A 26475-nucleotide genomic window follows, 5' to 3' on the forward strand; every position below is an offset into this window, starting at 1 on the left:
TGCATAATGCCCCACAGATCCACAGATGATGCAATCTCTATTGCACTCCACACTGCCCCTTCCCACCTATGTGAGAATACTATTCACTGACTACAGCTCAGCATTCAACCCCAGTGCCATAAAAGCTCATCAATAAGCTAAGGACCCTGGGACTAAACACCTCCCTCTGCAACCGGATCCTGGACTTCCTGACGGGCCGACCCCAGATGGTAAGGGTAGGTAAGAACACATCCGCCACGCTGATACTCAACACAGGGGCCCCTCAGGGGTGCGTGCTCAGTCCACTCCTATACTCCCTGTTCACTCATGACTGCACAGTCAGGCACAACTCCAACACCATCATTAAGTTTGCAGATCAAACAACAGTGGTAGGCCCGATCACCGACAACGAGGCACCCTATAGGGAGGAGGTCAGAGACCTGGCCGTGTGGTGCCAGGACAACAACCTCTCCCTCAACGTGATCAAGACAAAGGAGTTGATTGTGGACTACAGGAAAAAGAGGACCGAGCATGCCCACATTCTCATCGACAGCGCTGCAATGCAGGTTGGGAGCTTCAAGTTCCTTGGTGTCCACATCACCAACAAATTACAATTGTCCAAGCACACCAAGACAGCTGTGAAGAGGGCATGACAAAACCTATTCCCCCTCAGGAGACTAAAGATTTGGCATGGGTCCTCAGATTCTCAAAAGGTTCTACAGCTGCACCAGAGAAAGTATCCTGACTGGTTGTATCACTGCCTGGTATGGCAACTGCTCAGCCTCCGACCGCTAGCCACTACAGAAGATAGTGTGTACTGCCCAGTATATCACTGGGGACAAGCTTCCTGCCATCCAGGACCTCTATACCAGGCGGTGTCAGAGAAAGGCCCTAAAAATTGTCCAAGATTCCAGCCACCCTAGTCATAGACTGTTCTCTCTGTTTCCGCATGGCAAGCAGTACCGGAGCGCCAAATCTAGGTCCAAGTCGCTTCTAAGCAGCTTCTACCCCAAGCCATAAGACTCCTGAACATCTAATCAAATGGCTACCCAGACTATTTACAATGCCCCCCCCCCTCTTTTACACCACTGCTACTCTGTTATCTATGCAGTCACTTCAATAACTCTTACCTACATATACATATTACCTCAACTAACCAGTACCCCCTGTATATTGTCTCACTATTGTTATTTTACTGCAGCTCTTTAATTACTTGTTACTTTTATTTCTTATTCGTATTTAATTTAACTGCACTGTTGGTTAGGGGCTCATAAGTATGCAAGAGGACTGACTGTCTACTCCTTCGGATCCAGTTTTCTCTTCTTAGTTTCCTGCCTTTCTTTTCCTACCCACTGTGCTTCTACATCTGCATTGCTTGCTCTTTGCATGTCATGCATGCATGTCAGGATGTGTACATATGTTTTACACTTGTTTGGTTACTACATGATTCCATGTGTGTCATTTCTTAGTTTTGATGTCTTCACTATTATTCTACAATGTAGCAAATAGTCAAAAAAAAGAAACCCTTCAATGAGTATGTGTCCAAACTTATGACTGGAACTATTATATTTATATTGTCATCATTTAGCAGATACTTTAATCCAGAGTGATTTACAGGAGCAATTGTTCAAGGGCACCGACAGATTGTTCATGTAGTCAATTCTGGGATTCAAGCCAGTGAAATTTCAGTTACTGGCTCAACACTTAACCACTAGGCTACCTGCCTTCCCAGGTAAGTAGCTTTGTCAGTTTGTGACAACTGCCTATATAAAAAGGGCTTTATAAAATATTTGATTGATTGACTATACCTTGATCCTGAAGCAATGCCAAGGAAGTGCAAGTGTGTGTGCCAGCAAGAAAGAGTGACAGGACAGAATGAAGACATCGCTCTTAATGCATTCAAATCATAAAAAGCATAATAAGTGCAATCTATTTAGCAGAGATGGCATTGAGACGAAGCAGACGAACAGAGGCTAATTGAAGTTTGGACTACATTCATTGCATCTACAATCAACCCTTCCTTAAACCATAATAAAAGAGTAAGTCACTAATGTTGCCAATCACATCAGATCTTTTTCAGAGCTGATCTTATTGGTCAAAAGACAGATTAGTGAGGTAGAAAAAATCTGAATTGGGCTGCCTCTAAACGCAGCCGATGTCTGCTTCCCAAATGGCACCCCTTCCCTTTATAGTGCGCATAGGCCTCTGGTCAAAAGTAGTGTAATGGAGAATAGGATACCATTTGGAAAACATCCTAAAACTCAGTCAGTCTATAAAGTATAACTACAAATCACAACATTGTCTACACATTGCACACATAGGGGAGACGGTTACTTTCTCACAGCCCACATCATTGGTTACATTTTTATTTATATTTACAGTAAATTTGTTATAAATATAATACATAATCTGAAAAGCATTTGAGTAAATACATACATTTAAATAACAGCTTGAGCACAAGGTGGAGGTCCAATGAGGGAGATGTATAGGGATCATGTTGACTTTACTGGTTCATACGTTTGTTTGTTTGTTTGTTTTGTAGAAAACGAAATGTGTGCACGTGGTGACTGACAGCACGGTCGGTCCAGATGGACTACAGGCTCACAGACAGGTGAGCAGGCAGTATCTGTATTAGAACCTCTCAGTCAGAGTTTGTTTGTCAGTCACATACTGTAGTATAGTGGTTAAACGCTGGGTCATATTCTAAAATGTTTGTGATGTGCTGATGGTCTGGTCCATGTGACCACACAACAGAAAACCCTGGTCATAGTCAGTCTCATTGAGGCAGTGGCAGTTTTTCCTACTTTCTCATCCTGGTTAATCCAAGAAGTAAACTACATCTGTCGCCACGGTGACAACTGCTCAACAACATGCGATTAGTTTTTCAACACTAAAAATAAAAATACATCTCTGGCGGTAGACAGATGACACCAGTGTCGTAGGAGACAGATGTTGTAAACTCAGATGGCAACAGCGTGTCTGTTCTCCTCCCCGTTCACAGGTCAATTTCATCAAATAAAAAAAGGTCAAAACCAAAGTGCATCAGCTGAGATGACAGAGGAATAATACACAGAGAAAACAGATCCTTCTTCCACATGTAAGTCCATGATGCTTTGCTTTGTTGCTGGGACATAACATAGCTACTGGGGGGTTTATTTAACAACAGTCTGACCATCGCAGTGGTTACAAGCTCAATTGATGCCCAATTCCATATCTATTTTTAAATACATCTTACATCAAAACTGCTTTCCTTAGTCCAGTATTGAGTGTACTAGTTTGGAAAAATGGGTCAAATTTTTAGGGAGTGGAGTGGATGATTTGAGACTTGGTGGAAAGATATTTCTGCTTGGTAGCTGGTTCCGAGCTTTCAACAGTTTCTTAACCAATGGGGAGCCTTGGTAGTGGTGATTTGCAGATAATTGTTCATTGTTATTGTTGGGTGGGCGGGCAGGCAGAATTAGGATCCTAATCGTTAGGGCACACTGTAGTAAAACCTTTTGCAACAGAAAATGAAAAATAGCCTTTCAAATAGTCCCTCACGGTTTTCTTCAGGTTTATGCCTAATGAAGACAGCCCAGTGTTCAAGCATTGTTGATCGTAAAGAGCGGGTGATGTGGGATTTGGAAGATATTTCTTGCTGGGTGGGTCTCTGAGCTCTCAACCCTGTTGTTGCCAACAAATGGGGAGTCTTAGTAGTGATGATTGACAGATGGTGGTTAATTCATAGTTGATGATGGGGGGCAGGACAATGTTCAGGTGCTGTTAATGATGATTAGTGCAGGCGTGGCCGTCTGCTGGCTGGTCTCACACATGGCTCCCTGGTCCGCCAGCTTGGCGAAGACCCGTGGAGTTCCCAGGTTATAGACGCCCGCATGCAGGAAGCCGGCTCTCAGCGGCAGCCGCATCACTTCCTGTGCCCTCAACTGCAGCTTGTATTGAGTCTGGCCCAGCCATGTAAATGAACCGTGCACCTCAAGAGACTCAGGACTGATGGAGGGAGGAAGAGGGAGAGAAAAAGGGATGATGAAAGAGGGGGATGAGAGGAAAACAATGAAAATTAAAACCTGGAGGATGAACGGGATGCAGTTATCAGGTATAAATTTGCTCAGGGACATGAATAGATGGCAGATTTAAAGATGCACTGTGCAGAAATCGCACCGTCATTTTCTGGTTGCTGAAAATCTAAGTGTGCCTAATTTAAGTTTGTGACAAACCAATTAAGTATCATGTAGAGAATCATTGCGTCATCTAAACTGCTGTGAAATATATTTTTCATAACCAAAAAGATTGTATTTTGAAGCTGGTGTTCAAAACCAAAAGATGAAAAAAAAATGAAAGATTAAGCAAGGGAAGCATAGAAGTAGTGCACATAGAACATATCTACTGCTTCTTAGACTTGCCTTCAATGAGAATGACAGATCTACAAGTACAAGTTCTACGTGAATTTAGTCGGGTCGCCCAAAAAGTTACATATTGCATCTTTAACAGTACAGTGCGGAGCTAACGCACTAATAGGAGAAAATAGGACTAGGGACTACTGTGGGTGTGCGTGTGATTATATTTACCTGGTAGTTTTGTGTCGAAGGTCAATGATGGCATCAACTTGAGCCAGGGAGCAGTTAGATAGAGTCAAAATGACTGGAACCATACAGAGACTACATATAGACAGAGGGGGAGAGAGGCAGAGGGCGGGTAGTAGGGGAAGAAAAGGGAGGGGGTAGTGAGCGACAGCAGGGGCGAGAGGGAGGGGGCGAGAGGGGGGTGGGGGCAGGGGTTATTATACTCATTCTATGTCACATTAACTAAAGCACTGCACTTAAGGTTCCTGACTATCAGTCTGTTTCTCCTCACTGTCTCCAAACCACACTAATAGTTATCATTTAATCTCCTCAAAGCACCTCTCTTCTGCCAGCAACAACAGTTCTAGAAATAATGACATTAGAGTTTAGAACAAAGTCATGTCAAAAGATAATCGTGTAAGTCCAGTTCTGACGAGTGAATTATGCGAGAATACACGTGTCACACAAACAACCACCCTTGGGACAGGCAGGCTGACAGATTCCTCATGAACGGTTTCAGTTTAGAGTAGATTAGTATAGTGCCTGTTCAGAAGTAATTCTGCACTCCCATATCCTGTGGAGATCAGAGAGAGAGAGCTAGAGCGAGAGAGACACATTGCACTATCATCACAGCCCTAGCATTTCTGTCTTCCTGTCTCTTCCCCGGTCTGTATTTCAGTGCTCCAGGTGTCACCTGGCCCCTGAGCCATTCTTTTCTTCTGTTTAGAAGTCCAGTCATAGATACTGCTATAGGGCAAGTGAAAATGCCATCCAAACCCATACAACCAGGACAGGTACCAAGACGCATGGGGAGAGAGAGAAGCAAAGAGATCTCTCCCCTTTTCTTGGCTGGGTTGATAATGCATGCGTGCAAACATGTCTGTGTGCGTGGTGTATGGAATGTGTGTGCGGAATGTGTGTGTGCGTGTGTGTGAACGTGGGAGTGCGTGTGAACATGTCTGCATGCGTGACGTGTTACCTCTTCTGTACGAAGGAGTGGCTGTGGCTTTCGGGGTAGTGCAGGTTGGTCTTGATGAGGTGGGAGAGCTGTTCCATGGAGGGCCGTGTCATAGGAGGAGGAAGCTCTGGTTTAAACTTCAGCAGCACCATCTCTTGAGCCTCCTACAATTCCACAGGTCAGAGGAACACAACAGAATCCACACCATTATACACACAGCCTCCTACAACAGGACAGAGGAACAACACGAGGTCAGGACACAGGAACAGATGCCATTTCAACACACCATCTATACATCTCCTAAGCCTCCTACTAAACAACAGAGAAACAGAGACCATTGTGTCAAACAATCACTGCATTTATATACATGTAGTTACACAGACATTTTGTTGTGGCATAATTTGTTCGCCATTGTGCAGCCTGCCCCGTCCAGGACTTTTGCCGTTACAAAATATAATGAACGGCCTCTTTGGCAAAATGCCTTGATAGAGACATTCAGAGAACTATAATTAGACGTTTTGACAAAATACAACTTTTCAGTTGGTGTGTGTGTGTGTGTGTGTGTGTGTGCACGCAGTCGTGGCCAAAAGTTTTGCGAATGACACAAATATTAATTTCAACAAAGTTTGCTGCTTCAGTGTCTTTAGATATTTTAGTCAGATGTTACTATGGAATACTGAAGTATAATTACAAGCATTTCATAAGTGTCAAAGGCTTTTAATGACAATTACATGAAGTTGATGCAAAGAGTCAATATTTGCAGTGTTGACCCTTCTTTTTCAAGACCTCCGCAATCCGCCCTGGCATGCTGTCAATTAACTTCTGGGCCACATCCTGACTGATGGCAGCCCATTCTTGCATAATCAATGCTTGGAGTTTGTCAGAATTTGGGTTTTTGTTTGTCCACCCGCCTCTTGAGGATTGACCACAAGTTCTCAATGGGATTAAAGCCGTGTTTCATTAAAGCCTATTTATTTTGTTACAAGCCGTGTTTCATTAAAGCCTATTTATTTTTGTTACAAGCCGTGTTTCATTAAAGCCTATTTATTTTGTTACAAGCCGTGTTTCGTTAAAGCCTATTTATTTTGTTACAAGCCGTGTTTCGTTAAAGCCTATTTATTTTTGTAACAAGCCGTGTTTCGTTAAAGCCTATTTATTTTTATTACAAGCCGTGTTTTGTTTAAAAGCCTATTTATTTTTGTTACAAGCCGTGTTTCATTTAAAGGCTGTGTAAAGTTAATTTGTTTCAATGTACCGGTAGGCACCTGCGGCTTATAGACATGTGCAGCTTATTTATGTACAAAATACATATATTTTTTAAATTCAGTGGGTGCGGTTTATATTCAGGTGCGCTTAATAGTCCAGAAATTACGGTACATCAAGCTTTTGAGTCTACAAATATGTTGGATGCATTTGCTCTTTTTTTAGTTGTGTTTTAGATTATTCTGTGGCCAATAGACATGAATGGTAAATAATGTAGTGTGTCATTTTAGAGTCACTTTTATTGTAATTAAGAATAGAACGTTTCTAAAAAATCTCTACAGTAATGTGGATGCTACCATGATTACGGATAATCCTGAATGAATCGTTAATAATGATGAGAAAGTTAGATACACAAATATCATACCCCCAAGATATGCAAACCTCTTACCCTTATAATAACAGAGGTGGTTAGCATTTTTGGGGGGTATGATATTTGTGCATCTAACTTTCTCACTCATCATTATTCACCCGATATGGATGAAAATACCCTCAAATGAAGGTTGACCGTCTGCACTTTAACCTCAGTCATTGTTTGATTTCAAATCAAAACTTTTGGAGTATAGAGACAAAAGAAGAATAAAATGCTTCACTGTCCCACTAATTACAGAGGGCACTGTATGTACGTGTGTGTGTGTGCCTGGAGTGTGTGCACCTCTTTCTGTCTGAGGGAGCAGGCCTCTTTGCCAATGGTCTGTAGTGCCACATGAAGCTGTCCTTCCAAGATCACCTGCTTGTTGTCTTCAACAACAAATGCCTGTCAACAAGCATAAACAAATATTAGCAACCAACAACATATGCCTGTCAACAAGCATAAACAAATATTAGCAACCAACAACATATGCCTGTCAACAAGCATAAACAAATATTAGCAACCAACAACATATGCCTGTCAACAAGCATAAACAAATATTAGCAACCAACAACCTATGCCTGTCAACAAGCATAAACAAATATTAGCAACCAACAACCTATGCCTGTCAACAAGCATAAACAAATATTAGCAACCAACAACATATGCCTGTCAACAACAAACAAATATTAGCAACCAACAACATATGCCTGTCAACAAGCATAAACAAATATTAGCAACCAACAACATATGCCTGTCAACAACAAACAAATATTAGCAACCAACAACATATGCCTGCCAACAAGCATAAACAAATATTAGCAACCAACAACATATGCCTGTCAACAACCATAAACAAATATTAGCAACCAACAACATATGCCTGTCAACAACCATAAACAAATATTAGCAACCAACAACATATGCCTGTCAACAACAAACAAATATTAGCAACCAACAACATATGCCTGTCAACAAGCATAAACAAATATTAGCAACCAACAACATATGCCTGTCAACAAGCATAAACAAATATTAGCAACCAACAACAAATGCCTGTCAACAAGCATAAACAAATATTAGCAACCAACAACATATGCCTGTCAACAAGCATAAACAAATATTAGCAACCAACAACATATGCCTGTCAACAAGCATAAACAAATATTAGCAACCAACAACATATGCCTGTCAACAAGCATAAACAAATATTAGCAACCAACAACATATGCCTGTCAACAAGCATAAACAAATATTAGCAACCAACAACATATGCCTGTCAACAAGCATAAACAAATATTAGCAACCAACAACATATGCCTGTCAACAAGCATAAACAAATATTAGCAACCAACAACATATGCCTGTCAACAACAAACAAATATTAGCAACCAACAACATATGCCTGCCAACAAGCATAAACAAATATTAGCAACCAACAACATATGCCTGTCAACAAGCATAAACAAATATTAGCAACCAACAACATATGCCTGTCAACAAGCATAAACAAATATTAGCAACCAACAACATATGCCTGTCAACAAGCATAAACAAATATTAGCAACCAACATATGCCTGTCAACAAGCATAAACAAATATTAGCAACCAACAACATATGCCTGTCAACAAGCATAAACAAATATTAGCAACCAACAACATATGCCTGTCAACAAGCATAAACAAATATTAGCAACCAACAACAAATGCCTGTCAACAAGCATAAACAAATATTAGCAACCAACAACAAATGCCTGTCAACAAGCATAAACAAATATTAGCAACCAACAACATATGCCTGTCAACAAGCATAAACAAATATTAGCAACCAACAACATATGCCTGTCAACAAGCATAAACAAATATTAGCAACCAACAACATATGCCTGTCAACAAGCATAAACAAATATTAGCAACCAACAAACAAATATTAACAACCAACATATGCCTGTCAACAAACAAACATTAGCAACCAACATACGCATGTCAACAAACAAATATTGTCAACAAGAACAAACAAACATTAGTAAATTCATTGGCCTGATGTCAATAGCAAAACAGCAAAAACAACTTCAGCAATCAGCTCAACAAAAACTTGACATAAAATTGACTATCAACGCATAATTAAACAATGAAACAGGATGGAGAAAACAAAACAAAAAACAACTTCAGCATTTATTGACAACATCTTCAATAATGACGTGAGCTAAATATACACTGCTCAAAAAAGGGAACACTTAAAAAACAATGTAACTCCAAGTCAATCACACTTCTGTGAAATCAAACTGTCCACTTAGGAAGCAACACTGATTGACAGTAAATTTCACATGCTGTTGTGCAAATGGAATAGACAACAGGTGGAAATTATAGGCAATTAGCAAGACACCCCCAATAAAGGAGTGGTTCTGCAGGTGGTGACCACAGACCACTTCTCAGTTCCTATGCTTCCTGGCTGATGTTTTGGTCACTTTTGAATGCTGGCGGTGCTTTCACTCTAGTGGTAGCATGAGACGGAGTCTACAACCCACACAAGTGGCTCAGGTAGTGCAGCTCATCCAGGATGGCACATCAATGCAAGCTGTGGCAAGAAGGTTTGCTGTGTCTGTCAGTGTAGTGTGCAGAGCATGGAGGCGCTACCAGGAGACAGGCCAGTACATCAGGAGACGTGGAGGAGGCCGTAGGAGGGCAACAACCCAGCAGCAGGACCGCTACCTCCGCCTTTGTGCAAGGAGGAGCAGGAGGAGCACTGCCAGAGCCCTACAAAATGACCTCCAGCAGGCCACAAATGTGCATGTCTGCTCAAACGGTCAGAAACAGACTCCATGAGGGTGGTATGAGGGCCCGACGTCCACAGGTGGGGGTTGTGCTTACAGCCCACCACCGTGCAGGACGTTTGGAATTTGCCAGAGAACACCAAGATTGGCAAATTCGCCACTGGCGCACTGTGCTCTTCACAGATGAAGGCAGGTTCACACTGAGTACATGTGACAGACATGACAGTCTGGGGACGCCGTGGAGAACGTTCTGCTGCCTGCAACATCCTCCAGCATGACCGGTTTGGCGGTGGGTCAGTCATGGTGTGGGGTGGCATTTATTTGGGGGGCCGCACAGCCCTCCATGTGCTCGCCAGAGGTAGCCTGACTGCCATTAGGTACCGAGATGAGATCCTCAGACCCCTTGTGACACCATATGCTGGTGCGGTTGGCCCTGGGTTCCTCCCTAATGCAAGACAATGCTAGACCTCATGTGGCTGGAGTGTGTCAGCAGTTCCTGCAAGAGGAAGGCATTGATGCTATGGACTGGCCTGCCCGTTCCCCAGACCTGAATCCAAATGAGCACATCTGGGACATCATGTCTCGCTCCATCCACCAACGCCACGTTGCACCACAGACTGTCCAGGAGTTGGTAGATGCTTTAGTCCAGGTCTGGGAGGAGATACCTCAGGAGACCATCCGCCACCTCATCAGGAGCATGCCCAGGCGTTGTAGGGAGGTCATACAGGCACGTGGAGGCCACACACACTACTGAGCCTCATTTTGACTTGTTTTAAGGACATTACATTAAAGTTGGATCAGCCTGTAGTGTGGTTTTCCACTTTAATTTTGAGTGACTCCAAATCCAGACCTCCATGGGTTGATAAATTTGATTTCCATTGATAATTTGTGTGATTTTGTTGTCAGCACATTCAACTATGTAAAGAAAAAAGTATTTAATAAAAATATTTCATTCATTCAGATCTAGGATGTGTTATTTTAGTGTTCCCTTTATTTTTTTGAGCAGTGTTCATTCCATCTATGTATAATTGGAGAAGGGAACAGCAACACCATAGAAGTCCTGGAATAGCGTGGGAGAACTAACAGTATTAAGTGAGTTGTAGTGGTTTAGTATTTTAGTATTTATTAGGATCCCAATTAGCTGCTGCCTATGCAGTCCAAACAGGACCCGTCAATATTTTTTTATATATATAACAAACATACTATTGATGCGTAGGCTATGGTGTAATGGAATGTTTTGCCTTGTGGTAGGTTTTGTGGGTTGCCACTTATGTAGATGTCATAACCAGCCATAAAATAACGCAATACATGTCACAACAGGTCTAAATATATGTGTCATAAGTGTTGTGACCATATAACAGGTTATGACACTTTATATCAGCTGTTATGACATTATGACATGATTATGACCGTGTCATAACGTGCTATGACGCTGGGTGTCAAGTAAAGTGTTTACCAGTATTTGCAATAGAGGTCTATTTAAATTATGCAGTCGTACTGATCCTAATACAATTAGTAATAGTAGTGTATTTTAATTCTGTGATTTACCTTCCAGAGGACGATAATGTCGAGGTCCACCTCGTTGCACTTCCTGACCACACCTGTTATATCCTCAGCCCCACCCCCAGGACCCGCCCCCTGACTCCTGGAATGTCTCCCCTGTGTCTCCACGGCAATAAGCGGTCTCCAAGACTCCGAGGGCTGACACCTCCGGAAGAAGAAGTCTGCACACGGAGTGGTGGAGCTGATGATCTGAGGAGAGGAGGAGAAGAACAAGAGAGGAGAGGAGGAAGGAGAGGGGAAGACAATAGAGGAAAGAAGGGTGAGGGACAAGATAGCAGATAAAAAAGGGAGAGGAAAAGAAATGGAGGAAGGAAAACGTGGGAAAGGAAAGAAGGGAGGGAGAGAAGGTTTGGGTGGAGAGGGTAATGGTACAGCTATTTATTTTTATACATTCAGTAACACCGACCAGCAGTGACAGATAACACTATTGTGTTAACATACCTGTTCATTTCCAAGGCTCAGGTCTGCAAAGGTGTACTTCTCTAGTGACTTTGAGGTAGCTAAGACACAGAAGATAAGTCAGGAGAGAGAAGAGATTCTCCTCATTGTCTGACATTGTTGGTAATGAGAGTGTGTACCTTCGTGGGGTTTGCATCGTGTTGCTCTGAAGCACAGCTTGCCCCTCTCTCTGGTGGTGAGTTTGCAGTCTGGAATGACAAGAGGAGGGTGAAAGAAAGAATGAAAGAGACGTGTCCATGTCCTGTCTCCATCTGAACCGAACCCCTAACTCTAGCCCCCAACTCTAACACCTAAGCCTAAAATAGCAATTTTACAAGTGAGGACTGGCTAAATGGCCACACTTCTCAGAATTGTAGTTAGTTTAATATTCTTTTGTCGACTTCTGGTACTCACAAGTATAGTAAAACATATACAAACACAACACCTCTCTAAAGGCCATCTGACTTTCTAACACATTGGAGAGACCCTGGATGTTCTCTTCAGCTTACTTATTACTATGGGCCAGCTGCAGCTCAGTGTTCTAAGCAGATAGTGAGTGTGATCAGTGTTCTAAACTCAAAGATGTGTGTGATCAAAAAACAGTTGTTACTATTACAGGAGAAGGAAACCCTGATGTAGCTTAATGTATTGTTATTACAGGAGATGGAAAACTGTTTGTAGGCAACTAACACTAGCCTCAGGCTGTGAACTAGTATGATCAATCAGTGGAACAGAGAGGGGAAGAGAGATGGAAAGAGGGAGAAAGGGATAAGAGACCATTTTGGCATATATACAGTACCATCTCTCTATAATCATCAGCAGCACACGAGTCAGACAGGGAGAGACCAAATAGGACAGGATTGAATAAAATAGCATATAAGGGTGTGGGGTGGTCTCTTTGCCACTCTGTCCTGGTCACTGCCAACTCTATAATCACCACATTTCCATATTTGATTACAGAGCGAACAAGAACAAAGTGACCTACAAAGTGACCTACAAAGTGACCTACATGCAAAAGTTCCCCCCGGTGGTGTGTGTGTGATTATTGGAACTACCCATATCTCACACTGCTCTAGGGAGCGGCTAAAAGATAATTCTGCCCTCGGCTGTGTGTCCTGGCCACCAGCCACACCACTGGTCTTCAGTCACAAAGCTAGTTCCCACAGGGATCATCTACCCAGCCTGGCAGAGCTGAAAAAGCTGAATAACAAGATCTGAATGAAAGCATTTAACACTGTATGAACTGCGAAGGGCGGTCCCATAGCTATAAATACAATATGAAAAGCCACCAATTGTAAGCCGCACTGGATAAAAGTGTCTGCTAAATGACTTAAATGTCAAATGCACTGTGACTTAGCAGCATACAAGATTCAGTAGCCTACCCTACCAACTGAACTAGGCTAGATAACCCAAGCTTACCTCTTCAAACAGGTGAACCGCACTGATCTAACCACCAAAAGGCATATATCTAATGAACACAACATCTAAGGAACACAACCCAATACACCAAAGTCATCAAATAGACGCCAAATAGCTCAACTGGAAATTACTTTGTTTTCACAGAGACACCGTTCCCTCTAATATTTTTCAGCACTTTCAGGACTTGTGAGCGGAAACTTGATTTTTTATTCTGTGAGACTTTAAAAAAACGTTATGCACATTATGACAACCATTTTGGGACAGATGTTTTACTTGTCCGAAAGCTCAAATCACTTTAAAAAATAAATTATATGTAACACAAATGGCCAAATAGGTGACTTGCAGAGGGTAGTATTTGAAAAATTGAAGCTCGTCTCAAAACAGGACACTGCCCCTTTAAAAAACTCTGTACTTGACTTGCTTTTCAAAGACAATTAGATATGTACAAGTTTTGTGCTCTTGTAGGAAGCAATCACTCCCTCAAAATGTGCTGTAACTGGGCTAGACCCTCTGTGATCTCAAATGCACATCTATGCTTCTCTCCGAACACAGATGGAAAAAATGCTTGTGCTCATGAAATAGGCTACTCTGATGAGCTCCTCAGCCTACAACAAAATCAACAACTCGGTCTTGAATTTAAATTTGGTTTGTTGCATTGAAATGGACTAATGTTGATTCAATCCCAAGTTCCACAGTAGAGGGAACATTTGATCTGTTTAAAGCCATCGCGGGCTGGCAATTCTTCTGCGTAGGACTGCTACATTGCATATCACCTAGGGATGCAGACTCCTCAGCAACTTAAAAAGCCTGAATGTAAATGTACAAATCAAAACCTGACACCAAAAAGTCAAACAGTTATCGAGTAAATGAGTTTAAAACTATTGTAGTGCTATCTGAGAGGGTTACGGAGAGCAGAGGGACAAACCTTTGTTTTCTGCTGGGTTTATACACTTGTGTAGTCTCCACTGTTTACTGCTGCTAGAGACCTGTGCAATGTGGAACTCACGCACCCCAGCCTCACTCTGTGGAAGAGAGAGAGTGCAAGAGAGAGAGTGGAACTTTTTAACAACTTTTAAAGTCTACATACTGCAGTGTTTCCCCTCTATTCATTTAGCAGCGATGGGCAAATGTTTTTATTTTTGAAAATACTTTTCGGGATGGTAAATAATTTTCAGTGTAAAGTTATACCATATACCAGATAAAGTATGTAGAGAAGATAATGGACCTATATATTTTATAATAAGGTCATCTTTGAGAACTAACAATCACCCAAATAAAAATAAGACAGTCAGGGAGAATATAAAATTCTAAAAATGTCATCGCACGGGGACCCCAATGATTTTGTTTTGATGTTTGAGTCACTCAGATAGCATAAGATGTATAGAATGTTCGGTAGCCATGAAGTCATGGCTCACAACATCATCCTGGAAACCCAAGACCCACTCCAATTCGCAAACCGCACCATCAGATCCAAAGATGACACATTCTCAATTGCACTCCACACTGCCCTTTCCCACGTGGACAAAAGGAACACCTATGTGAGAATGCTGTTCATTGACGACAGCTCAGTGTTCAACACCATAGTGACCAAAGCTAAGCTAAGGACCCTGGGACTAAAACCCTCCCTCTGCAACTGGATCCTGGACTTCCTGATGAGTGGCCCCTAGGTGGTAAGGGTAGGCAACAACATCTGTCATGCTGATCCTCAACACAGGGGCCCTTCAGGGGTACGTGCTTAGGCCCCTCCTGTACTCCCTGTTCACCCACGACTGTGTGGCCAAGCACAACTCCAACACCATCATTGAAACACAAATCGGGAGGAGATCAGAGACCTGGCAGTGTGGTGCCAAGACAACAACATCTCCCTCAACATGAGCAACACAAAAAGAACTGCTCGTGGACGACAAGAAAAGGCCAAACACGCCCCCATTCTTATCGACTGGGCTGTAGTGGAGCGGGTTGAGAGCTTCAAGGTCCTTGGTGTCCACACCACCAACAAACTACCATGGTTCAAACACAGATGACACGACAACGCCTATTCCCCCTCAGGAGACGGAAAAGATTTGGCATGGCTCCCCAGATGCTCAAAGAGTTCTACCGCTGCACCATCGAGGGTATGCTGACTGGTTGCATCACCGCCTGGTATGGCAACTGCTTGGCATCCGACAGTAAATCGCTACAGAGGGTAGTGCGTACGGCCCAGTACATCACTGGGGCCAAGCTTCCTGCCAGAGGCCCTCTATACAAGGCAGTGTCAGAGGGAGATTTTTTTGTTGTCAGACTCCAGTCACAAGTCATAGACTGGTCTCTCTGCTACAGCACGACAAGTGATACCGGAGCACCAAGTCTAGGTCCAAAAGGCTTCTTAACAGCTTCTATCCCCAAGCCATAAGACTGCTGAACAATTAATCAGATGGCCACTTGCATTGACACCACCCCACTTTGTTTTTACATTGCTGCTACTCTGTTTATTATGTATTCAGTTACTTTACCACCTACCTACAGTGGTTTGTCCTTTAAAAGTTGCAACGAACTGCAGCACAGCTTGCGTAGTGCCGCAGAATTCTATGGCACGTTATTTAAGTGCCAACCACTGGTACCATTAATGCTAGTTAGTGCTAGTTTTACCACCAGAGGGCATCTTTGAGAAGCATTTGATAGCCTTCAATAGTTGCTGTACTAGAGCATTTAAAACCTTTTTTGTAAGAACATAGTATATGGGACTGATTAAGAAAATTTGCTCAATTAATTTGCTTAATATTATGGTGTTTCTCTACCAAGAAAAATTAAAAACCCTCTGAATTTCCGTTAGGATGGAACGGAAAATATGGCGCTGTACAACGTGACGGTCGGGAGTAGGCAGGCTACAGTACTGGGCTATTTAGCTAAATAATCCCTGTGTCGTGCGGGCACGCGGGAGACCAGGTTTCAATTCCCCGACGGGGAGGAAGGAGTAGCCTGTCCTTGTAAATTATTATTTGTTCTTAACCTCTCTGAACCACCCATCCCGGATCCGGTATAATTGTCATCAGCAACGCTGAATAGCATAGCGCCACTGTCAAATAATATTACTAGAAAATATTCATATTCATGAAATCACAAGTGCAATATTGCAAAACACAGCTTAGCCTTTTGTTAATCCAACTGTCATCTCAGATTTTGAAATTATGCTTTACAGCGAAAGCACAATTAGTCTGAACAATTATCAGTTTCTATTTAGGTTTATGTCACACATTAATTGTCAGTTAGAGACACAGTAGGACCCAAAAGCATAATCAGTGCTCTAACTCCCCCTTGCACTGGACTGGAGCAATGAAGTGGAGACGCAGGGTACCGTACTAAACCACAAATTACCTCTAAGTACCGCAGCATAATCACAAAACCTTTAGTAGCGCAACCACTGTACATGTACAAATTACCTCAACTATCCTGTACCCCCGCACATTGACTCTGTACCGTTACCCCCTAAATATAGCCTCGCTATCGTTCTTTTTTTTAAACTTTAGTTTTAGTAAATATTTTCTTAACTATGTTCTTAAAACTGAATTTTTGGTTAAGGGCTTGTAAGTAAGCATTTCACGGTAACACCTGTTGTAATCTGCGCATGTGACAAAAAAGCCATGGCAAAATGTGTACAATTGCAGAAAATGTGCTTTAAATGCAAATCTTTCCTCATCCCCATGACAAAATGTGTACAATTGTAGGAAACTAGCTTAAAACAGCAACATTTCTGTGGAGCCAAGAGGGCCTGAATGCATGTGACCATGAATAACAATGTTCCATCAAATGTCAGCTTGACAGAGTGATTAAGTGGTATATGAGTATCGTGTTGACACGTGTGTTGAGCTCACTGTGTTGATGTTCTCCACATCAACAAAGACCAGCATGCTGCCATTCCTCCCCTCCTCCTCGGGCAGTGTGTTACTACGGCAGGCGGTGGCCCGGACCGACAGAGAACGACTGGCACAGATAAATACTGTGTGACGCAGCACCCTGTGACTGAGGGAGGGGGAGATGGAGGGTGATTGGGGAGCAAGGGAAAGGAGAGGGAGCAATAGAGAGAAAGAGGAGACAAGAGGCAGGTAGGAGATGGAGAGAGGGTAGAGAAAGAAACAGATGAAAGTAATGAGAGATTGAGTAATATAAATATGTTCTTGTCATGCATTTGTAACTTTTATAAAGGTGGTGCTTAAAGTAATGCCACAGGCTCTATATAGTTTCAACTACAGAAACCACGTCTCCAAAATGTCCCTGAATTAAATTACACCATTTCACTTAAACAGAGATGATCAGGGACATTCTGTGAGATTTGAAAGGCCCCTATGAAGGGAAAAATAAATTAACTTAAGTAGCATGAGCATATGTTCTCAAAAGTGCCCTGATTTGACCTCATTCTATCAACAATGAGCTGAGCAGTGAGCACCGTCATTTAAAGCGAGACTGACGAACATTCAGGGGCACATTCAGGATAACTAAGGCTGCATTTACACAGGGAGCAAAAGATCAGAATTTAGCTGCCTGTGCAACTTGGGGTGCCGACACCTACAATAAGTACCGGAACCATTTTTTATTCTACATCTGCATCTCAGTGTTGAAGGTGTCACTACAGACCCTGGTTCGATTCCAGGCTGTAATCAGAACCGGCCGTGATTGGGAGTCCCATAGGGCGGCTCACAATTGGACCAGCATCGTCCGGGTTAGGGTTTGGCTGTTGTAGGCAGTCATTGTAAGTAAGAATTTGTTCTTAACTGACTTGCCTAGTAAATGAAGGTTAAATTTTTTTTTTTTTACTGATTTAATTAAATATACGTTACATCAGTATGAATATACTTTACATCATAGTATTCCCTTTGAAGAAGATAAATGAGGAATCTCTCATGATTCACGCTTTGGTTCGTGTACTAGTGAATAACTTTCAACTCTCCTTATGCCTCGGTCCTACTTGAATATAAAAAGGCTGCTCTTGCTCCCCTAATCTCTTTCACATCACACTACTTGGCTTGTGTGTTGTAGGTGAATACCAGTCTTCTCTCTCTCTCCCTACCTGATCTCCACTTGTGTGTGTAGATATGATTTTTTTTTTTTACTAGATCACCTCTGTTCTCTTTCTTTATCGTAATGATAATAGTTTCTTGCATCAGGCAGCTTTCCCACAGCCCTACCTGAATATAATAGCTCTTCTCTCCTACCTGATAAGCAGTCTTCTAGTAGGCCTAATGTGTAGCGAGTAAAACGCTTCTCTTGGAGAACTCTCCCTTATGTGATTATAACAGGGTGCTCCTTCTCTCTCCCCTACCTGATTATAACAGGGTGCTCGCTCTCCCCTACCTGATTATAACAGGGTGCGCTCTCTCTCTCCCCAACCCGATTATAACAGGGTGCTCCTTCTCTCTCCACTACATGATTATAATCAGAGAGGAGCACCCTGTTATAATCAGGTAGTGGAGAGAGTGCGAACCCTGTTAATCAGGTAGTGGAGAGAGAGTGCACCCTGTTATAATCAGGTAGCTGAGAGGGAGGGAGCGCACCCTGTTATAATCAGGTAGCGGAGAGGGAGAGAGCGCACCCTGTTATAATCAGGTAGCGGAGAGGGAGAGTTTCGTATTGCTTCGTATTGCGTCAGACAACAACATTGACGAATACGCTGATACGGTGTGCGAGTTCATTAGAACATGCGTTGAAGATGTCGTTCCCATAGCAACGATTAAAACATTCCCTAACCAGAAACCGTGGATTGATGGCAGCATTCGTGTGAAACTGAAGGCACGAACCACTGCTTTTAATCAGGGCAAGGTGTCTGGTAACATGGCTGAATACAAACAGTGCAGCTATTCCCTCCGCAAGGCTATCAAACAAGCTAAGCGCCAGTACAGAGACAAAGTAGAATCTCAATTCAACGGCTCAGACACAAGAGGTATGTGGCAGGGTCTACAGTCAATCACGGACTACAGGAAGAAACCCAGCCCAGTCACGGACCAGGATGTCTTGCTCCCAGGCAGACTAAATAACTTTTTGCCCGCTTTGAGGACAATACAGTGCCACTGACACGGCCTGCAACGGAAACATGCGGTCTCTCCTTCACTGCAGCCGAAGTGAGTAAGACATTTAAACGTGTTAACCCTCGCAAGGCTGCAGGCCCAGACGGCATCCCCAGCCGCGCCCTCAGAGCATGCGCAGACCAGCTGGCCGGTGTGTTTACGGACATATTCAATCAATCCCTATACCAGTCTGCTGTTCCCACATGCTTCAAGAGGGCCACCATTGTTCCTGTTCCCAAGAAAGCTAAGGTAACTGAGCTAAACGACTACCGCCCGTAGCACTCACATCCGTCATCATGAAGTGCTTTGAGAGACTAGTCAAGGACCATATCACCTCCACCCTACCTGACACCCTTGACCCACTCCAATTTGCTTACCGCCCAAATAGGTCCACAGACGATGCAATCTCAACCACACTGCTCACTGCCCTAACCCATCTGGACAAGAGGAATACCTATGTGAGAATGCTGTTCATCGACTACAGCTCGGCATTCAACACCATAGTACCCTCCAAGCTCGTCATCAAGCTCGAGACCCTGGGTCTCGACCCCGCCCTGTGCAACTGGGTACTGGACTTCCTGACGGGCCGCCCCCAGGTGGTGAGGGTAGGCAACAACATCTCCTCCCCGCTGATCCTCAACACTGGGGCCCCACAAGGGTGCGTTCTGAGCCCTCTCCTGTACTCCCTGTTCACCCACGACTGCGTGGCCATGCACGCCTCCAACTCAATCATCAAGTTTGCGGACGACACAACAGTGGTAGGCTTGATTACCAACAACGACGAGACGGCCTACAGGGAGGAGGTGAGGGCCCTCGGAGTGTGGTGTCAGGAAAATAACCTCACACTCAACGTCAATAAAACTAAGGAGATGATTGTGGACTTCAGGAAACAGCAGAGGGAACACCCCCATCCACATCGATGGAACAGTAGTGGAGAGGGTAGCAAGTTTTAAGTTCCTCGGCATACACATCACAGACAAACTGAATTGGTCCACTCACACAGACAGCATCGTGAGGAAGGCGCAGCAGCGCCTCTTCAACCTCAGGAGGCTGAAGAAATTCGGCTTGTCACCAAAAGCACTCACAAACTTCTACAGATGCACAATCGAGAGCATCCTGGCGGGCTGTATCACCGCCTGGTATGGCAACTGCACCGCCCTCAACCGTAAGGCTCTCCAGAGGGTAGTGAGGTCTGCACAACGCATCACCGGGGGCAAACTACCTGCCCTCCAGGACACCTACACCACCCGATGCTACAGGAAGGCCATAAAGATCATCAAGGACATCAACCACCCGAGCCACTGCCTGTTCACCCCGCTGCCATCCAGAAGGCGAGGTCAGTACAGGTGCATCAAAGCTGGGACCGAGAGACTGAAAAACAGCTTCTATCTCAAGGCCATCAGACTGTTAAACAGCCACCACTAACATTGAGTGGCTACTGCCAACACACTGTCAATGACACTGACTCTACTCCAGCCACTTTAATCATGGGAATCGATGGGAAATGATGTAAATATATCACTAGCCACTTTAAACAATGCTACCTTATATAATGTTACTTACCCTACATTGTTCATCTCATATGCATACGTATATACTGTACTCTATATCATCGACTGCATCCTTATGTAATACATGTATCACTAGCCACTTTAACTATGCCACTTGGTTTACATACTCATCTCATATGTATATACTGTACTCGATATCATCTACTGTATCTTGCCTATGCTGCTCTGTACCATCACTCATTCATATATCCTTATGTACATATTCTTTATCCCCTTACACTGTGTATGACAGTAGGTTTTTTGGAATTGTTAGTTAGATTACTTGCTCGTTATTACTGCATTGTCGGAACTAGAAGCACAAGCATTTCGCTACACTCGCATTAACATCTGCTAACCATGTGTATGTGACAAATAAAATTTGATTTGATTTGATTTGATTTGATTTTGAGAGCGCACCCTGTTATAATCAGGTAGCGGAGAGGGAGAGAGCGCACCCTGTTATAATCAGGTAGCTGAGAGGGAGAGAGCGCACCCTGTTATAATCAGGTTGGGGAGAGAGAGCACACCCTGTTAAACATGTAGTGGAGAGAGAAGGAGCACCCTGTTATAACAGGGTGGTCTCGCTCTCTCCACTACCTGATTACAACAGGGTGCGCTCTCTCTACACTACCTGATTACAATAGGGTGCTCTCTCTCTCTCTCTCTACACTACCTGATTACAACAGGGTGCTCTCTCTCTCTCTACACTACCTGATTACAACAGGGTGCGCTCTCTCTCTCTACACTACCTGATTACAACAGGGTGCGCTCTCTCTCTCTACACTACCTGATTACAACAGGGTGCTCTCTCTCTCTCTACTACCTGATTACAACAGGGTGCTCTCTCTCTCTCTCCACTACCTGATTACAACAGGGTGCGCTCTCTCTCTCTCTCTCCACTACCTGATTACAACAGGGTGCGCTCTCTCTCTCTCTCTCCACTACCTGATTACAACAGGGTGCGCTCTCTCTCTCCAGTACCTGACTACAACAGGGTGCGCTCTCTCTCTCTCTCTCCAGTACCTGATTACAACAGGGTGCGCTCTCTCTCTCTCTCTCTCCAGTACCTGATTACAACAGGGTGCGCTCTCTCTCTCTCCAGTACCTGATTACAACAGGGTGCGCTCTCTCTCTCCAGTACCTGATTACAACAGGGTGCTCTCTCTCTCCAGTACCTGATTACAACAGGGTTCTCTCTCCCATACTTCAATGGCTGATGTAATGTGGCTTGTGTAGTGTGTACCGAGTTCTCTCTTGAATAACTCTCCCCTACCTGATCTTGACTTGCGAAGTGTGTAGTTAGAATACCAGACTGCTCTCCCCACCTGATCTTTCCTCCTTTCTCGGCGCCCTCGTAGTAGAACAGGAAGTTGATCTCATGGACTCCTTCCTGGTCTGGTCCTCTTAGCCACAGGGGGAGCTGGGTAGATTCTCCAGGCGTTAGCGTTCCCTCTCCTAGAGGCATCTCTGCTACCCTTTTACCCCCCGTACCAAACACTCCTCCTCCTCCCGACCCAAAGTCAGCCGCCGACACCAGCGTTACCGCGGTTACCGACCCAGGCGTGGCTCCTGGGGGTGTGGCCAGGGTCTTGTAGGCAGAACAGTTCTCAAAGGAGGTGGGGCTGAGGGGGGTGAGGGGTGTGGCTAGGGAGGAGCTTCCGAAGGTAAAGAAGTCTGGGTGCGTGGACGCCACCCGCAGGCCGCACAGGGGAACGTGACTCACATTACAGAATTCTACGTAGGCCTTCCTGATTTCACCGCATAGCAGGGCAGTAGGGAACTGGAGGAAGAATACCTGGAAGGGTAAAAAAAAAAAAAGTAGAATTACAGCAGACAGAGAGACAGAGAGGAGGGGAGAGAGAGATGGTGACGGAGACATGGGGACAGATAGAGAGAGGTTAGTTATTGTGCAACCTACTCCAGTGTAGTGGTCTTCCTCAGGAGAAAGACAGGCAAATATAAATCAGAAACTGTTGGCTGCAAGTCATTTTTAAATATATACTAGTCTGAATTACTCCCATACTGTCCAGTTCAATCTAAAATGCTAAAACAACAAAAACAGTTTAAAAACTGTAAACAAGTAGATGAAATCCTTAAAGATGGAATAGTTAGAAACCACCCCCATTTTATTTCCACGACTATGTATGGAACCGTTTATGTATGTGCATGGACCAAAGAGACATATACACCTAAACAAAAAATGTATATAGCACCAGTCAAACGTTTAGACACACCTACTCATTCAAAATGTTTCTTTATTTTTACTATTTTCTACATTGTAGAATAATAGTAAAGACATCCAAACTATGAAATAATACATATCGAATCATCTAGTAACCAAAAAAGTGTTAAAGATTCTTCAAAGTAGCCACCCTTTGCCTTGATGACAGCTTTGCACTCTCTTGGCATTCTCTCAACTAGCTTCACCTGGAATGCTTTTCCAACACTCTTTAAGGGGTTATGCTGAGCACCTATTGGCTGCCTTTTCTTCACTCTGCGCTCCAACTCATCCCAAACCATCTCAAATTGGGTTGAGATCGGGTGATTTTGGAGGCCATATCATCTGATGCAGCACTCCATCACTCTCCTTCTGGGACAAAGAGCCCTTACACATCCTGGAGGTGTTTTGGGTCAATGTCCTGTTGAAAAACAAAATTATTGTCCCACTAAGTGCAAACCAGATGGGATGGCGTATCGCTGCAGAATGCTGTGGTAGCCATGCTGGTTAAGTGTGCCTTGAATTCTAAATAATTCACAGACAGTGTCACCACCAAAGCACCCCCACACATCACATCTCCTTCTCCATGCTTCACGGTCGGAACCACAACTACTCTGCGTCTCACAAAGACACAGCGGTTGGTGTCCTTTAGTAGTGGTTTCTTTGCAGCAATTCGACCATGACTGCGTGAATGAGGCTGTCTCTTCTGAACAGTTGATGTTGAGATGTATCTGTTACTTGAACACTGAAGCATTTCTTTGGGCTGCAATTTCTGAGGCTGGTAACGCGAATGAACTTATACTCTGCAGCAGAGCAAACTCTGGGTCTTTCTTTCCTGTGGCAGACCTCATGAGAGCCAGTTTCATCATAGCGCTTGTTGTTTCTTTTAGAACAACTAAAATAAATATAGCTAGCTGCAAGAAGCAATGCCCGGGGTTCAAGCTTTGGTCCCATAGCACCACCAGCAGGACAAATTGCCCTAGGATGAGCTAATTATGTACTCCATATCATGCTTTACAAATAATAGAACTCAACATCAAACAAATCATGCAATATGCTTTTGATGTATTTTGGACCATTTTCAATGATGTTGACTACTTTCAAATGCCTTCTCTACAACCGTTGCGCCGATTGGCACCAAATATGGTATATAGAGTCTATGTACCCTTCTATTTTCCAGGACTAGCGCAAACAATATGGCCGTTATGAGCCAATGAGCTTGTGTGAATGGTTTTTCCTGTCCACCATGCAGTCAAACTTAACCATAGTTTACAGCTAACAATAGGAGTTGTTGTCCACAAAGCAGCACGGAGGGCTCACAAGTGCCTGTCTATTCCTTACTTTGGATAGTGGATACATTATTTTAATACATTTTTTAATATTCGATTAGAGTTGTTGACGTCAATCGCCTGTATGCTATGAAGAGAGATGCTATGCTACTTACCTCATGTCATGAATATGCATAGCAATATAAAGGGCTATTTTTTTAATTATAAATTGGCTGGAATGTTACATGTCCTACTTATATCAGTACACTCAAATAAACCTCACGTAGCAAATAAGCCATTAAATGTTTTGTTGACCAAATTCGAAACACTTTGACCTACATAAAAAAAACTGATTGGTGAGCGAAAGAAACTAAACAACGCCTCCTGCTGAAGAAGACAGATTTGCGCCTCTTCCTTTCTGGCTAGTCTCATATCTGAGCATGTGTGCCAAACAGGTCAAGAGATAAATATGTGCCGGTTATAGCGCCACCCTATGGCCAATCTGAAAGTGCTTGCATAATGTTGAGTCTTGGCGGTGTTTGGAACATGTGTACCAAGTTTTGTTACAATATGATGGCTTGTTATTGAGCCACCATGTGGCCAATTGGCAGGGCATAAGAGGATGTGACATATGGGCCTTGATCATCATGTAAAGTTGCACCCTCCTGGGCTTTACCATCTCGCTGGAATTAGATTTTTTTTCCACCCATTTGGCAGAAGGTAAATAATGAACACCAAGAAATACAAGGTTTCCCCAGCCTCGCTGCTTGAACCCCAAATATCAAAAATAAAACACCATATTAAAAAGCAGAAGAATATCTTAAATCTGCCTTACGCAAAACCATAGACTTTTTACAATTACATCTAAACTGTTTTAAAATGTAGTTTGATACATATCAGGGTTAATTTGCTCATCTATGGCCATAATATTGGGTCAAATGACATTCATTAGACCTGGATTCATTGAATAGTTTAGTTTCAAAATGACAAAAAAAACACTGAAGCTCATTTCTGGGTAAGGGGTAGTGGACAGTGTTGAGTCAGTACCTCCAGCAGGGGCATGGGAGGGGTGATGGTGGGGTCAAGACGTCGGTCAGGACCGTGGCTGACAGAGGTCTTCTCCTCCTTGCTCTGGTTTAACCGCGGTCCCTGAATCTCTAGGTCCTGTCGACCACGAACCGATGTCCCCGCAGTCGCTGAGGGACCTTTAGAGAGTACCGCAACCACAACAAAGGTCGGGTGAGAAGGACCAAAACAAGTTTATAGCACTGGTTTTACAGTGTGTGTGTGTGAGAGAGACTGCATGACCATGTGTATGTGTTACCTTGGTTCTGCGAGAAACTGTTGCTGTTAATAGTAGAGTCTCCAGTAGAAGAGGTGGAGGCCAGGTTATAAACTAGACCCAGGATGGTGAGCTGACCAGTCTGGCGAGGAAGCAGCTTCAGACGAGCCTGCCAGGAGAGGAGGGAAAATACAGTTGAAGTCAGAAATGTACATACACCTTAGCCAAATGCATTTAAACTCAAGTTTTCACAATTCCTGACATTTAATCCTAGTAACAATTCCCTGCCAGTTAGGAGCACCACTTTATTTTAAGAATGTGAAATGTCAAAATAATAGAAGAGAGAATTATTTATTTCAAATTTTATGCTTGGGGTCATTGTCCATTTGGAAGACCCATTTGGAACCAAGCTTTAACTTCCTGACTGATGTCTTGAGATGATGCTTCAATATATCCACATCATTTTCCTGCCTCATGATGCCATCTATTTTGTGAAGTGCACCAGTCCCTTCTGCAGCAAAGCACCCTCACAACATGATGCTGCCACCCCTGTGCTTCATGGTTGGGATGGTAGTTCTTCGTGGTGGTGGTGGTTCTTCGGCATGCAAGTCTCCCTCTTTCTCCTCCAAACATAACGATGGTTATTATGGCCAAACCATTCTATTTTTGTTTCATCAGACCAGAGGACATTTCTCCAAAAAGTACGATCTTTGTCCACATGTGCAGTTGCAAACCGTAGTCTGGCTTTTTTATGGCGGTTTTGGAGCAGTGGCTTCTTCCTTGCTGAGTAGCCATTCAGGTTGTGTCGACATAGGAC

At 43.5% G+C, this 26475-nt stretch overlaps 1 protein-coding gene across 3 annotated transcripts in view; it reads right to left on the bottom strand.

The window, feature by feature from the left end:
• Positions 1-2309: 2309 nt before the first annotated feature.
• Positions 2310-26475, bottom strand: part of trappc8 (trafficking protein particle complex subunit 8) — a 74818-nt gene continuing 50652 nt past the window's right edge. For all 3 annotated transcript variants that reach the window (XM_024422211.2, XM_024422210.2, XM_042322314.1), the window contains 12 exons: positions 25701-25827; positions 25424-25581; positions 22216-22685; positions 17154-17301; positions 14228-14324; positions 12024-12092; positions 11887-11945; positions 11431-11634; positions 7412-7513; positions 5518-5660; positions 4545-4634; positions 2310-3966 (listed from right to left, as the gene is read on the bottom strand). In XM_024422211.2, the coding sequence (XP_024277979.1) occupies positions 3732-3966; positions 4545-4634; positions 5518-5660; positions 7412-7513; positions 11431-11634; positions 11887-11945; positions 12024-12092; positions 14228-14324; positions 17154-17301; positions 22216-22685; positions 25424-25581; positions 25701-25827 (1902 nt within the window). In that variant the 3' untranslated portion in view covers positions 2310-3731. The remainder of the gene's footprint in view (positions 3967-4544; positions 4635-5517; positions 5661-7411; positions 7514-11430; positions 11635-11886; positions 11946-12023; positions 12093-14227; positions 14325-17153; positions 17302-22215; positions 22686-25423; positions 25582-25700; positions 25828-26475) is intronic.

The sequence above is a fragment of the Oncorhynchus tshawytscha genome, linkage group LG05 (assembly GCF_018296145.1).
Source record: "Oncorhynchus tshawytscha isolate Ot180627B linkage group LG05, Otsh_v2.0, whole genome shotgun sequence".
NCBI lineage: Eukaryota > Metazoa > Chordata > Actinopteri > Salmoniformes > Salmonidae > Oncorhynchus > Oncorhynchus tshawytscha.